At 44.9% G+C, this 15,426-nt stretch overlaps 1 protein-coding gene and 1 long non-coding RNA gene across 2 annotated transcripts in view; one reads left to right on the top strand and one right to left on the bottom strand.

Moving 5' to 3' along the window:
• Positions 1–15,426, top strand: part of Gabbr2 (gamma-aminobutyric acid type B receptor subunit 2) — a 339,297-nt gene that overhangs the window by 135,164 nt on the left and 188,707 nt on the right. The window contains exon 3 of the mRNA XM_031377342.1: positions 14,485–14,655. Coding sequence (XP_031233202.1) covers positions 14,485–14,655 — 171 coding nt within the window. The remainder of the gene's footprint in view (positions 1–14,484; positions 14,656–15,426) is intronic.
• Positions 2,887–5,689, bottom strand: LOC116095977. Its single transcript, XR_004120786.1, has 2 exons — positions 3,486–5,689; positions 2,887–3,353 (listed from the first exon to the last, which is right to left on the bottom strand). It is a non-coding gene; the product is annotated as an uncharacterized LOC116095977 (long non-coding RNA).

Below are 15,426 nucleotides of genomic sequence, written 5' to 3'. Positions count from 1 at the left end.
GGGACCTCTGGATTAGTGTGTCTCATTCTCCTCAGAACTATTCCTCCGAATAGTGGAATAGCTTCGAAAGAATGTGGAGCTTTGAGCCAGTCTCAAAGAGCTAGGCCCAGCCCTCTCTTCCTCAAAGGAATAGCTTTTCTTGCCTCCATGGCTACATTCTGTGTGAGTTTCTGTCCAGTGGAAAGTACAGAAGTATTTTTCCTCTCCTCCCCTGGGAACCCTCAGAGACCCCACAGGGCATGAAAAAACTGTTGGCCTGACTACCCACCACTGCTCAGTGCCTACTGAGTAAGGGTGGGGGCAGCACCAGGAAAGCAGGGAGGACTCCCTGAAGGAGATGCGTGTGAGTGGACCTCATCACATGTTTAGGAGCTTGTCTAAAGAGCTGGAAGGACAAGGTACATTCATGGAAACTGGCGGCACCGCGTCCTCTCCTACTACAAGAATCGAGCTGCACCCACACTGAACACCTCTCGTCCCGAGGCTGTGATTTCAACCTATTGACTAATTTAGAGGTGCTGAAGTGACAGGAGGAGGTACGATTTCTGCAGCGTGGTAATTAAAAGGTATTGGCTTCCCGGCTGTGATCACACAAGAGTTCAGTTACCCCTAAAGACATCGGCTAAGAGCAGAGTGTAGGGGAGTCTAGGGAGCTGAGAAGCCTCCAATGCAATTTGTTAATTTCCTGAGTTTGTCACCTGCACAGCTGTGAGGGAAATGGAACACTTTACCAGAAGTTTCAAGGAAAATTAAAGACATACATTCTAATTGTACACAATTAGAAGAGTCATATAATCATTATTATTTTTGTAATTAACCTGCCTTTTATCCATCACGAGGCTAGGATCTAGATTAAGGCTGATTAAGAACTGTGCCTGCCTGGTGGGGGAGAGCAGGGAAGGTCGGCGGCCTTACACATTGGAAGGAGACAGTGGCCAACCCGCCTAGCTTGACCCTTGGACCATCCCGTCTGGAAGCTGGGGTTTACTGAGGCCATTTGCAGCTGCTGCTGCTGCTGGCATGATTCTTGTAGTGTTCCTGAAACAGGACCATGCTCACCCTGCCTCCAGAGGCCCCCACAAGGGAGGTCACTTGCTCCAAGCTGCAAGTGACAGAGAGCAGCGCCCAGGCCCCGCCTGCCCGCACTGAAACCTGGACCTCAGCCCTTCTGCACACTAGCCCGCTCCGGATCGCCTCTGTTCCCCATGCCCTCAATTTTCCTTTTTATTAAAACAAACTTAAAAGAGTTGGCAAAAGCTCTGTTTGTTTTGTGATCTTATTTACAAAAAAAAAAAACAAAGGTAAAATGTTGGAGAAAGGGAGGGAAATTTTAAGACTCTCAGAGTGTCACAGAGCGGGATGGTTCTTAGAGAGCAGGAGGTAAATGACTTTACTATTTACTGTCTATAAATAAATTAAAGCGATTTCTTAAAGCAAGTGACAGGCTATTGGCCTTATTATTATACATTGAAATATTGTGCACTCAGGAATATAGCTTCTACTTGACAGTAAATGTGTGTGTGTGTGCCCATGCCCACATGTATCTATATGCTGGTCCTACAGAGACCAGAGGTTGATATTGGGCATCTTCCTCAGTCTCTCTCTGCCTCATCTTTTGAGATAGGATCTCTCACTGAGCCTGCAGCTCACCGATTGGCCAGACTGTCTGCCCTCCGGTCTCTACCTACCCAGCGTCCTGGTTACTGCTGTGTGTCACATCCTTTCTGGGGACCTGAACCCAGGCCCTCATGCTTACACAGCAGGCACTTTACCCACTGCGATATCTCCCAGTCCAACAGGAAAAGTTTGTAAGAAGTACTTACAATGTTTGCGAAGAGTGCCAGATGCCTTTAATTCCAGCACTCAGGAGGCATGTGGATCTCTGTGATTAGAGGTCAGCCTAGTCTACAAAGTGAGTTCCTACCCCCCCCCAAATAAAACAAACCACCAACTAGCCAAAAATAAAAACCATATACATATACATCATATACATATACACCATATACATATACATATATGTACATGTGCATGTACATGTGCCTGTACCTATACCTATACCTATACATATACAAGTATGTGTGTGTGTGTACAATATATTCTGATTACAATTCCTCCACCCTTAACTCCTCTCCAATTCTCTTATCACCCAAATCCACACCTTTTCTTTCTTTTCCTCATTAGAATACAAGCACAAATATATATATACACATGCATACACATATACATACACATACATATACATATACTCAATTGAGATAGAATGAAACAAACTAACAAAAGAAAAAGCTCTGTAAGGTAAATAAGTAAATAAGTAAATAAAATGGCAAGACATTCTGAGACAATGACATCAGAAAGATGTCATTGAGTTCATTTTGCATTTGTTATCACTGCTGGGCCTGTCTGTAAGGTCTATGGTGACTGACTGTAAGAATAGTCTATATTGCTAGTGAAACTCCATTAGAGAAAGCTAGGTTTTCCTTTGTGAGCAGTTATCAGTTGGAGATAGCTCCTAGGTTAGGGATGGGGGTTTGCATCCAGTTCCCCCTTAGCACTGGGACCCCATCGGGCCTAAACCCATGCAGGCCCTGTGCAGGCTGCCTCTGTGTCTGGGATTTCAAATGGGTCTTGGTCTTACTGTGTTTGGAAGGCCTTGTTTCCTTTGTGTCTTCCATTTCCTCTGGCTCTACATTACTTCTCCATCCTCTTTTGTGGGGTTCCCTGAGCCCTGCAGGGAGAGACTTGATGGAGACATCCCCTCTAGAATGGAGTACTCCAAGGTCTCTCACTCTTGCTTCATTCTATGGCCTCGGGTATCACCTAGTAATGAGGATGTGTCTCAGAGAACGGCTGGGTAAGACCTTGATCTAGGAGACTGGTAGAACAGAATGTTGTTAGAAATCATTTTATTGCTGCATTCCATTAACAGAACAGTGATATTTAGGTTTCCCCTAAGGACCCTGGCCTATCCAGCCTCAGGTTCTTGGTCAGTCAAGCAATATCAAGAATGAGTTCCGTCTCATGGAGTGGCCTGAATCCAGTCAGGTGCTGGTTGCTCCTGCAAGCTTTGTGCCACTATTACACTAATGATCTTGCAGGTCACCATTGCAGATGGAAGGGTTCATGGCTGGGTTAGTGTTCACCTCGCTCTGTAGGCTGCAGAGTCCCTTCCAGTCTCATGAACACCAGTCAGCAGGAGAAAGGCTTAGGTAGGCACCAGCTCGACTTTTCCATGGTCATGAGTTTCATAGGTGATGTCTTCAGTAATAGACCATACCATCAGGTTATAGAAAGGAAACAGTAAACTTGGAAATAGGCTGGGTGGTTTGGAGGTTTCCATGGGGCCCTTTAAGAATCTTTAAAAAAAAAAAAAAAAAAAAAAAAAAAAAAGCAATGGAAAGCTAAGGAGGAAACTCAGTGGTAGAGTAGCTGCCTAACATGTATGAGGCCCTGGGTTCAATTTAAAAAAAAAAAAAAATGTTTCCTACCATTGAATTGAAACACACACAAAGCATTGGTGCCGTGTCATATTTTCTAAGGAAATCTCATTGTCTTCTTTAAGTTGTCCAGTGAGTCCTCATTTCCCATGCAGAGGCCTCCCTGCAAAGCATCCTGGTACACAAAAGGAAGAACCATATTCTAAGAACAAAAATACAGAGCCCTGGCCCAGTCCCTGGGGAGGGGACATGTGACTTTGTCCAAGTCAAGCTAACTCTCCGAGCTTCTGTTTCACCATCCATAAAACCAGAGGATCCGAGTCAATTCCACCTAGACTGTGAAATTTGTAAAGATCAAAACTAGACTGAAGAGAGTGTGGGGGGATTGTCCAGTCAGTTAAGAGCTTGGCATACATGGAATGAGGATCTGAGTTCAATCCCCTGTGCCTGTATGAAAGCCACGCCAAGCCCGCATCTATAACCCAAGAGACGGGGGTAGAGGGAGACAGCAGGACCCTTGTGACTTTGCTGGCCAGCCAGCCCTACTGAGTCAGCAGCTCCAGGTTCAGTGAGAAACCTTGTCTCATACAATAAGGAAATTAATTGGAAAAGATGCTTGACATTAGCCTCTGGCCTCCACAGGACCAGGCACATGTGTTCACATGGCCATGCATGTATGCACACACACATGAACACACACCAATTATGAAGAAGCAAATGTATTGAGGAAAGTTTTTAGGTCACAGGAAGTATAATGGCAGTCTGTGAGGTGGGACTGTGGGAACTGCCGAGTCTCTCGAGCCTGCTCTGCTTGCTGAGTGACCACGTGAAGTGGCAAAACCTCTATGAACTCAGTCTCCGCATCCAAAGACTTCAGTGTGCATGCGCAGCTGCCTCCCCGGGGTTGCTCTGCGTTTTCAGTGAGAATGCACACCCAGTCCTTCCTCAAGAGATAACTCCACGTTCTCAAAGCACCGAAATGCAACGCCCAGCCTCATTCTCTCACGCAGTCCACTCGATACTCAAACCTGTTTCTCCAAGAGGAAACAAAGACAAGTGCGCCTCTTCTGCCTCCCTTTCTAATTGTTCTGAGTTCCCACAGGGTGGGGGTGGGGCGCGGGGAGGAATGGCAATGAAGGTGAGACGCATATGTTGAATGGTTGGGACTTTCTTATTGATGAAAACACAGCCCCATTAGCAGGCAGGAGGAATGTGGCCCCGTAGGTGGCTCTAGCCCAGGCCACTTCCGACTCGGATTTAATACACGTGCATGGTACCCCAAAGGCCTCTGTGGGAACCTGGTCTCAAGCAGAATGCACCAGCGTGCCAGACATTCATTCTCCCTCATTAACTCGGGGACACTTTGCAGCCACTCTGTACCACATGAATCTCACGACATTGAAATTGAAGCACTTAGTTTCCAAACAGCCTTGGCCCTGGGCTCGAGGGCAGCCGAAGCCTGGCACAGCCCCTGAGTGGCCCTGAGTTCCCAGTGCACACGCCCGGCGTCTTTGTATGTGTCCTGGCACCAGTCACAAACACTGTTTTGTCAGAAGCTTCCTGAGAAAGTTGTGTTGCATTCAGCTTGGCTGAAAGGGACCCAGGATGACAAACACCTCTCTCATTTAATTACAGTCAGCAAACCCACAGGGAAAGATTAAACCTAGCAGAGAAAAGAGCAAGCCTCCATCATGCTTCCCCTCCCACCTGGCGCAAGTTGCCTCCCAAAGCTCTTAGCAACTGTGGCCACCCCTGCTCACCCCAACCCCTCCAGGGGTGGTTTACATCTGCGGAACTCAGTGCAGGTGCCCCAGACCAGGTGAAAAAGGAATTGTATTCAGACCAGAATTTGTCAGTGGCTTGGAATCTAATAAAGACAGTGAGATTGGGAGATGTATTTATCCACAGAGGAGTGAGGTGCAAGGCAACTGTCTAACTAAATCAGGTAAAAAAAAAAAAAAAAAAAACACCCTCCCCTTTCAAACCACAAGCTCCTTCATCAATTTCTTTGGTTGCCAGGAACCTTTGAAATCTCTGGTCCAGTCCATCATTTCAGAGATGAGGAAGGCAGCAGTCTCTCAAGTCTGATGATTCGTCCTTCTGTCCTCTGGGGTGGGGAGCTCCAGTCTTCTGGTTTCTTAAGTGTCCTTGAGGTTTCCTCACTCTCCACTTCTGCCTCCACTCGGGGTCTCACTGCTGAAGCAGTGACCAGCTCCGCGCCAGACCCTAAACTCTCCAGAGGCATTCTACTGCCAGACAGCTCCCACTGGAGAGAACACTCCCAGCCTCCCTCCACGCCACTTCCATAGTTAGGTGTATACGCCCCAGAATTTACCAGAACGATCCACACCCTCTGCAGAAACTTCTGTAGCTGAGAGATAAGCTCCCCTCTAGGTAACCCTAGAGCATGTTTTCTCTGCCAACTTCCATCACATCTCCAGGAAGGGGCAAGTCCTAGGTGGCCGCCTACCTCTGCTCAAGGCTCTACGCTGGGCTGCAGAAAATAAAAAACAAAAATAACTCAGAGCAGCTCCACATTTTGCTTCCTGACCTTATGCAGTTTATGATACATGGGCCCAGTACCGCCATTTGGAAAATACCTGCTACTTCTAAAGCAGGGCTACACTTTCCAGATTCGACTCATTTGGAGAGACAGCTCATGGGGGTCCTGGCAATTTATTTGATGTCTATTTACATTTGACCTAGGAATGTTCCTTAGGAATCTGAAGGGAAAGGATTAGAAAAGCTTTTGGTGCCTAATTGATGTTCATCTTGTGCTGATCTACAGTACTAAGGTGACATCATTGTCTACACTCCATATCTAAATTTCTATTACTTTGGATCAACATAAGGTGTTTAGTTCCCATCTTGCACTGCTATAAAGATTGCTTTTTCCAGATCATAAAAATCCCATTTCCCAGAATGCAGTACCCACTCTCCATCACTTTTCTAGGCCTTTATTATCTATTTGAATTCAGAAGGACATGTGATAATGAATGGGAAAAGCCACTTAATTACCTGGTATTGGGCCACTTAAAGTAGAGAAACCATGTTACTGAGGGGGTCTCTAACTCAGATTATAGGGAAGAGAGGAAACATTTGTTGATCTTCAAGGAAATTGTTATTTTATGAGGCAAGTTTAGGATTTTTTTAATCTAGATGCTTTCTAATGTCCAGAATGGTAACAAGCCCTGAAGCGACCAGGGCTCTCTCTCTCTCTCTCTCTCTCTCTCTCTCTCTCTCTCTCTCTCTCTCTCTCTCTCTCACATGTGTATGTATGTATGTATGTATGTATGTAATGTGTCTGACTGTATGTATTTGTGTATGTATATGTATTTATGCCTCTGTGTGGGTGTGATTGTTTATTTGTGTATGTATATATGTATATGTGTACTCTTGTATGTATGCATTTGTGTATGTGTATGTATGTCTCTCTCTGTGTGTTCTCTACCATGTCTTGATAGTTTAAATGATAGTTGGGACGTGTTCTGCTGGAATCTGTTTGCCAGATGCAGCCTTCATTCCTTGCACTTCTTCCTAGCTCGATACCTGAGTGTCTCCCTGGCTGGAGCAATGGCAGACTCTCCTAGAATCCCAGCATCAAGACTTCAGTTTACATGGTTGTGTGCCACTGAATAACCACCGTGAAGCCAGAGCAAAGGCAAGGCTTCAGATCGCAAGACCATGCTCTTCCTGTCCAGATCCCACAATACACTGCAAGGGCAGACACTCCAGTGTCCCCAACTGTCTGTGCCAGGTGATCCCAGTTGATCACCCAGCTGATCCCCAGGATGGCTGTACAAGGTGGGCACTATTATTATTCTCTATGCTCATCATAGAGTAATGGGAAGTAGAGAGTTAGAGGCTCAGCCTTTGCCAGGAAACAAGTCAGTGGTCACCAGAGGCTGAGGCAAGGATGACATAGCTGTAGTACCAGAAAATAGTCAATATTAATATGCACAGATCCTGTAATAAGACTATAGGTTAAATCACTCAGCACATTGGGAGGCTGAGGCAAGAGGATCGGGAGTTCGGGGCCAGCGTTATCCTGTATCACAAACAAAATACAGATAGAATAAGTTCTTCCACAACACCAAGGACGAAGACCAAGAACTGAAACCACAAGAGAAAACAGAACAGATAAAAATTTAGAGAATACAAAGATGGCTCAGGTGACTAGAGGTTCCAGGGAAAAGGCAGGGATGTAGATGGATATTATATAAGAGGCAGACATAATGTGATATATGTGTCATATACATATGTTCATATGTATATAATGCTCATAATATATAATAGAATATGGTGCACAAAACTACATACAATATAAAATATTTAAAATATAGTATACTTATATTTGTATGTTTTGAAGACAAATGTATCAATTGAAGAATTTCTTATATCCCACATCAAACTAAGACTGCCACACCCGGATCTTTGCTGGCAAAGTGTTTAAATTCCAAGAACAAAGAAAAACAATCTTTCAGACCCACAGGCAAAGAAAGCCAGGCACCCACAAATGAAGAATGATCAGGTTTGCTCCAGTTTCCTTCTCTGCCTCATTCTGCACTTTCAAAGAGAAGTTATTGGCCAAGAATTTTCTACCCAGATGTTCAGCCTTGTGTCAAGGAAACACGGGGTTAAGCCATGTCAGCAAGGTTAGAGCATCTTTCTTCCTTCAGGATATCAAGAGGTGCTCCTTCAGGCTGATACCTGGAGAAAGGTAAATTCATACAACCACAAAAGCAATGAGACCAGAGCTGTACTCTAAATAGAGCCCCAGAAAATGAAATGGAACATAAAAAGAGCAAGAGAGGCAATGAGACAAGTAATGCATGATCAAGTGCCTATTACAGTAATACCTGTATATGTTTATACATCTAGCCACGTGGTGCTTCCTGGAAACATCTATCTGCCCATCCATCTGTCTGCCTGCCTATCTGTCTGTCTGCCTATCTGTCTGTCTGTCTATCATTTATCTATGTGATATACATAGATAGATATGATAATCTTGGTAGAGTATAAATAAAAGGGGCTCAAAGCCATGATGAGCAAACATGAGCCATAAGTTAATAGGGGCAATGTTATTACTATCAAGCAAGATACAGCACAAGAAGCTGTAAATGACAGAGCTTTATTTTGCCTTCATAAATATTTCAGTTCTCAGTGCAGTCCGTGAATATCTATTAAGTACCTGCTGTTCACACTAGGCAAGGATACGCATGGCTGAAAAATAAAGACACAATTGTGATGAACGTTTATGCTCGAAACAACATAAATTCAAAGGCAACAGAACCAAACCTGCTGAAATGCACGAGCTGCTCGGAGATAAAAGAGAGAAGTGTAACAGCCCCTCGGCCTTTGATAGATCAAGTAAACAAAGGCATGAAGCACACAATAGTAATGTAATTAGGCGGTTGTATCTATTATGCATTAGTAAGCTAATAAAGAATTCTGCACCTTACATCTAGAGATTGAATCATTTTCCCTGCCTCTGTGGAACTTTTACAAAAGTTGATTCTATAAAAGGCCACCAAACCAGATTTCCACATGCTCCCAAAGCAGGTACTATACAGGCCAAAATTCTCAAAACAGTTGCAGCAAAACTAGATGAAACAAAACTATAAATTAAAATTTAAAATCCTCTCTTCAATAAGTCTGTGGTTTGGGATTAGTTGGAAGCTTCCATCATTGACTGTTCAGAAACTAATTCGGTTGTGTGAAATAAGGCAGGGGGCCCAGAAGTGTAGGCCTTCAAGTTAGGGTGCTAATGCCAGAAACCCAGGATCGCCAGATGCTGGGGAAGGTCTGGAGATCCCCCCATGGACAGCATCAAGCCAAGCGAGTCTCCTTTGGACCTGAATTCAAGTTCTGCTTCCATCTTTCCTTGGTTTTGATGGATGTCTCAGGATTTTATCATTTCTGCAAACAATCTGCTTATTCATGACCATGGTGTGGGGCACATTGGGGGGGGGAGGTCTCAGCCCTCTCTGGGTATCCTCTTTCCAGTTTTTTTTTTTAAAGATTTATTTATTTATTTTACATATGTGAATACACTGTAGCTAGCTGTACAGATGGTTGTGAGCCTTCATGTGGTTGTTGGGGATTGAATTTTTAGGACCTCTGCTTGCTCTAGTCAACTTTGCTCGGTCAGCTCCGCTCATTCAGTCCCTGCTTGCTCTGGCCCAAAGATTTATTTATTATTATACATAAGTACACTGTAGCTGATTTCTGATGCACCAGCAGAGGGCATCAGATCTCATTTTGAGTGGTTGTGAGCCACCATGTGGTTGCTGGGATTTGAACTCAGAACCTTTGGAAGAGCAGTCAGTGCTCTTACCCACTGAGCCATCTCACCAGCCCTCCAGTTTTTTTTTTTTAAGTTTTTTTTTTTAATTATATGTATATGGGTGTTTTACCAGCATGAATGTGTGTGCACCACATGTGTGCAGTACCTGTAGAGGTCAGAAGAGGGCATCAGAACTCTGGAACTGGTGTTAGAGATAGGTGTGAGCCACTATGTGGGTGCTCAGAATCCTACCCCTCTGCAAAAGCAACAAGTGCTCTTAACTGCTGAGCCATCTCTACAGTAGCCCCTTGTTCCCTAAACCTGCCAAGTTTTAAATGCTAGTACTGCTAAGCCTCTGCCCAGAAAATCTGATTTAGTTGGTTTGAACCAAGTTGCTCGGTATACAGCCAGGATAAAGAACTGCAAAGGTGACTTCTCAGACTTGCTCAGTTCTGAAATTCTGTGGGACTATTAGACACCTACAGTCTTCTCATGGAAGAAAGTATTAGGAGACTAAAGCCCAAGAAACAGTAAAGCAATCTAATCAAAGTATGTATTATCTCAAATGGTGCAGAAAATGTCATCGCCAGTTAATATTTTGCACCCAACATGATTTAGACCTGGGGCACATATTGTACTGCGAGCCCATTGTAAACACAATGGACCATTTATTCACTGAACAGTAACCACTGTAATTACCTACAGGGCAAACATAGGAGATTGTTCGAGCAACAATTAATTGTGGACCTGGAACTAATGGGACAGTAACGGGAAAGCACCCGAGAGAGCACAAATCAGAGATCACGTCAGAAAACTGGTATTTCCCAAAGTGTACCTCTGGGGAATTTGGTGGGCATGCATAATGCCCCAGGCCTGAGATAGTCACTTGAAGACTTTTCTTTCTTTCTTTCTTTCTTTTTTTTTTCGAGACAGGGTTTCTCTGTATAGCTCTGGCTGTCCTGGAGCTCACTCTGTAGACCAGGCTGGCCTCGACCCCAGAAATCTGCCTGCCTCTGCCTCCCAAACTTTTCTAATAGCTTCTTAGCTGGTGAGAAGAGGAGGCTCACCATATCATTCTAATCTTAAAAGTTCTGAGTACTACATTGGACAGACATAGCTGCTGTTTCTTGGGGTCCCTGTGGGACCCACATGTGAATGTGCCACTGGCAAGCAGGTGTACAGATCTTGTTTGGATTGTAGGGCACTCTTTGTGAATCTGATAAAGCCATGGACTCTTGTTTTGTTTTGTTTTCAGAAAAAAAAAAATGTGTGTATCTGCGTGTATTGAAACACCCATACAAAACTTTCCTGCAGTGTTTGGAAGGGTCCGTGGACAGCAGGTTCCCTCGGTCCTCATGGCTCAGTCCCACCTCTGTGTGTATATCTCCCAATACAGAGAGTCTCACTGCTTCTGACGCCGCCAGTCTTTCAGTGTGGTCAGCCCAGAGAATGCGGATGCTTCCATGTGTCTAGCTGGAATTCCACGCCATGTAGATTCTTCCCTCTGGTTCTGAGCATCCCTACGATTTTTAAAATGGTTATATATCCTTTATCCTCATCAATCTAAGAACATCTTTGGCACCAACTTAGTTAGGGTTTCTATTGTTGTGGAGAGACACCATGACCATGACAACTTTTATAAAGGAAAGCATTCACAGGAGTGCCTTACGGTTTGGAGGTTTAGGTCATTGCCATCGTGGTGGGTAACATGGCAGCCTGCAGGCAGACATAGTGCTGGAGAGGTAGCTGAGAGTTCTACATCCTGATCAGCAAGCAGCAGGAAGAGACAGACACTGGGCCTGGCTGGAGCTTCTGGAACCTCAAAGCCTACCCCCCAGTGACACACTTCTTTCAACACAGACAAACCTACTCCAACAAGGCCATGCCTCCTAATAGTGCTTCTCCCTGGTGACCAAGCATTCAAATCTATGAGCCTATTGTGGCCACTCCTATTTGAACCACCAGAGAGACCTTAGAAGTTGGTTTCCCTAGGGGCTAACTCCACATAGAGACCATTGGGTTACTGCATAATCACCCCCAATGGATAGGGTCTATAGGTGCTGCAGAGTGGATATAGGACATCCAGAGGCCTTAGGGAGTAACTGTGTGCTCTCTGATCCAGACCATCAGAAGGACAGATCTCCACCCCCTGCCCTGGAACCCTACGGAGAGTTGGTAAAGGCAGCAGTAAAGACTTTAAATCATGGCTCAGGGGTCCTCGCCGTTGTCCCTTGGGGCACTGGACTAGGCTCACATAGATCAGAATAGGCGCTACCACTACAGCACATGAAGGCGCAGGAGAAGGCATCAGCGACAAGCAAGCTGGCTTCAGCCTTCCTTCTCTGTATCAAAGAATAAATAAAACGAAAAGAGGAAGGGAGGGGAGGAGGAAGGAAGGGAGGGAAGAAGGGAGTGAAGGAAGGAGGAAGGGAGAGAGGAAGGGAGGGAGGGAGGAAAGGAAGAAGAGAGGGAGGAAGAGAAGGGAGAAGGAGGAAGGGAGCAAGGGAAGGAGGAAGGGAGGGAGGGAGCAGCCATACAGAAATTCTCTCAGAGTAGAAGAGTCCTTTCTAAATAGCACACAAAATCTGAAAAAGTAAATGGGGAAAAAAAGAATTTCAACCATAGCTCAAAAATTTTTCCCTTTAAAAAACTTTATGAAATTTGTATATACGTGCACATGTATTTGCGGGCACGTGTGTGTTGTTTGTGAGTGTGTGTGGGTGTGTGTGTGCATGTGTATGTATGTTCATGTGTGTGTGTATTCATGTGTGTGTTTGTGTATGTGTGTGTATGTTTGTGTGTGTGTGTTTATGTATGTTTGTATGTATGTGTATGTTCGTGTGTGTGTGTGTGTGTGTGTGTGTATGTGTGTGTGTAGGCACATGTATGTACAGGATTAAGAGTTCTCTTCTTCTAGCCTGTGGGTCCTAGAGATGGAGCTTTGTCCAGCTTGGCGGCATGCACCTCTACTCATTGAGCCATCTCATTGCCCCAAACCCATTTCTATGTGGTGAAAGACCATGTGTGACACCAAAAGACAAAGCACAAACTATTAATAAATGGAGAATCAGGGCCTCAATCACTTCCTTCATATGGAAGATCACTTCCTTTGCAGACAGACAGGGAAGGTTAAGGGGCAAAGGTTAACAGCTCTCTCCATCCAGAGAGGAACTACAGACTGCTCTCAGACCTCGGAGGAGGCATAGTCTCTGTCCCCCGGAGATAAATGCAAATGAGAAGTGCAGCCAGGTACTGCTTTCCCACCATCTCCCTGCAAGGATCAAAAAGGTTGCTGTTTCCTTTGGAGGATGAGGCTGAGGGGAAGAGAGCAGAGATCAGAGGGAGCCTTAGGAAGCGGTGACATTTAAGCTGGACAGATAATTAAAATCCAATTTAACAACTTACTGGCACTTAAAAGAAAACAAAGAAATAATACGGGGAAGGATGGACAGATTGACTGCGGGTGTAAATTAAAATACCACGTGTAAGGACAAGCAACATGAGGCTTGCGGCTACCAAGGTAGCCTGCGTGTGAAGGCTGTACATTTTAAATGCCTCCTTTAAAATCAATTTAAGAGGACCAGCATCCTTACTCATAGATGAAGGCGTGCAAAAACACTTCCTAAAATAGGACCCACTCCTTAGGAACCACCCGTGGAAAAAAACTCAACAGTATATGTAACCATGAATGTAACAGATCCCAGTTCTGTGATAGCTCATTATAAAATTACATAGAAAATTGGTGTGTCTTCCCTGCTGACGAGATTGTGGTGAGATTGGACCTTTAATTATCTCTGACTAGCATATATGCAAAGTGGATGGAATCTTTTTAAAGTATTTATATATAAAGATATTAAAGGTTTGCAGCCTTTATTTTATTTTATTTTTGAGACAGAATCTCAGGTAGCCCAGGCTGGTCTCAGAGTCATTACATAGCTGAGGATAACCTTGAACTTCAGATCCTCCACCTCCGGAGTGCAGGCAGACTGCCGTTTGTATATTTCTGGGGATGCAAGCCGTAGCTTCTTGGATGCCAGACAAGCATTCGACCAGTTGTGCCACGTGTCCAGGCCATTACCTGAAAACATTTACACCACAGGACTGTCTTGTGGAAATATTCTCAAATATAGAGGGGAAACACTATGCACCAAAATACTCACATGACAATGGCAACTAATGCAGCAAACAACATGGCAAATTAAACAATTTTAAAGTCCCCAAATCAAAGTTGACCCCCCAAAAGCTGGTGTGTTCGTATGCTAGATGATAATGTTAATAATATAATGCAACAAAGAATTTCAGACTGGAAGGTCCCTTCCTTACATGGGAAACCGTTTATTTGTGTGCAAAGAACATTGTGATTAAAACAAACAAACAAAAATAAAAACAAACAAACAAAAACACTGATCACAGAGAAAGTTCTGGAATGAAACAGGTCACAGTACTGATGGTCCCATTCCTTTGGGGAGGTGTAGCTCACTGCCCGACTGACCCCTTCCTATCTTACATTCTTTCCAAGTTCTCTTTAAGAGGAGCAGTTTGGTTCCCAGCTCAACATCTGCCTGTAACTCCAGCTCAGAGCATCCGAAGCCCTCTTCTGGCCTCCTCAGGCACCTGCACCCATATGCCCACCTACGCAAAGACACACACAGAGTTCACATAATTAAAATAAACAAAATGATTTGTCCCAAGAGAGAAATGCCTGCCTGTAAAGACCCGTGTGCATGGCTCTAATAAAAAGTGTCCTCTCTCTCGTTTTCTCAGCTTTCCTTCGCCGCCACCACGCCTGTTCTTGCGGATAAGAAGAAGTACCCGTATTTCTTCCGGACGGTGCCCTCAGACAACGCGGTGAACCCAGCCATCCTGAAACTTCTGAAGCACTTCCGCTGGCGGCGTGTGGGCACACTCACGCAGGACGTGCAGCGCTTCTCTGAGGTACTTCCAGACCACGTTTTAAGTGGGATTGTTTACTATGACATTTATATTCTGTGTCATTGTATCTTGCTCCAATAACCACCCCGACCCTCCTTCCCTCACCATCTTCCTTTCCAGAACTGTCCCCTTAGTCTGTCTCGCCCTGCTCATCCTCTCTTGTTCTCCACCCACCCTTTACACCGCTTCCTCTGCTCCCTTTACTCCTAAGCCCCCATTCTGACTTTCTCTCCCACAGGGGTGTTTAGTTGAGCATTCAACCGTCTAGAACGCTTCTCAACAGATCCATTTAAGCCCCAGAGACTTCATACTATATATGAAATGAATAGTTTTGCTTTTCATTTGCTCTGCAACAGATCCAGGAGACCTTGATAGGACCTCTGTTTAATAGGGTTCTGCAAGCACATGGGTACATTGTAGCTCATGTAACTAGACCCCTGGGGGTGAGATGTTCACAGTCTTGTGCCTCACAGCTTCCACTCAGGCCTAGGTATGCCTATTGTCAATATCTTTCTGAAAGGAACTGACTTCCAAAACAGTGGGGCCACTTTCAGGATGACCTACATTCCCACCTGGGCACCTCCTCACCAACAGAGGCTGGTAGTGCTCACTGTAGAGTGGTAGTCTGCCCCTTTCTTTTTCTAGCATCTCCTCCACCTCCTTTTCTCTTCCCACTTGGAGTCTCTTTCTGATCAAATCACAAGGAGGCTTAGAAGCACCCTATGGGCCATGGGTCAGGGAGGGTTACACCCGAGAGTCTGGTGAGCCACCAAG

The sequence above is a fragment of the Mastomys coucha genome, unplaced genomic scaffold (genome assembly GCF_008632895.1).
Source record: "Mastomys coucha isolate ucsf_1 unplaced genomic scaffold, UCSF_Mcou_1 pScaffold18, whole genome shotgun sequence".
NCBI classification, from domain to species: Eukaryota; Metazoa; Chordata; class Mammalia; order Rodentia; family Muridae; genus Mastomys; species Mastomys coucha.
This window is presented reverse-complemented; position numbering and strand designations above follow the sequence as displayed.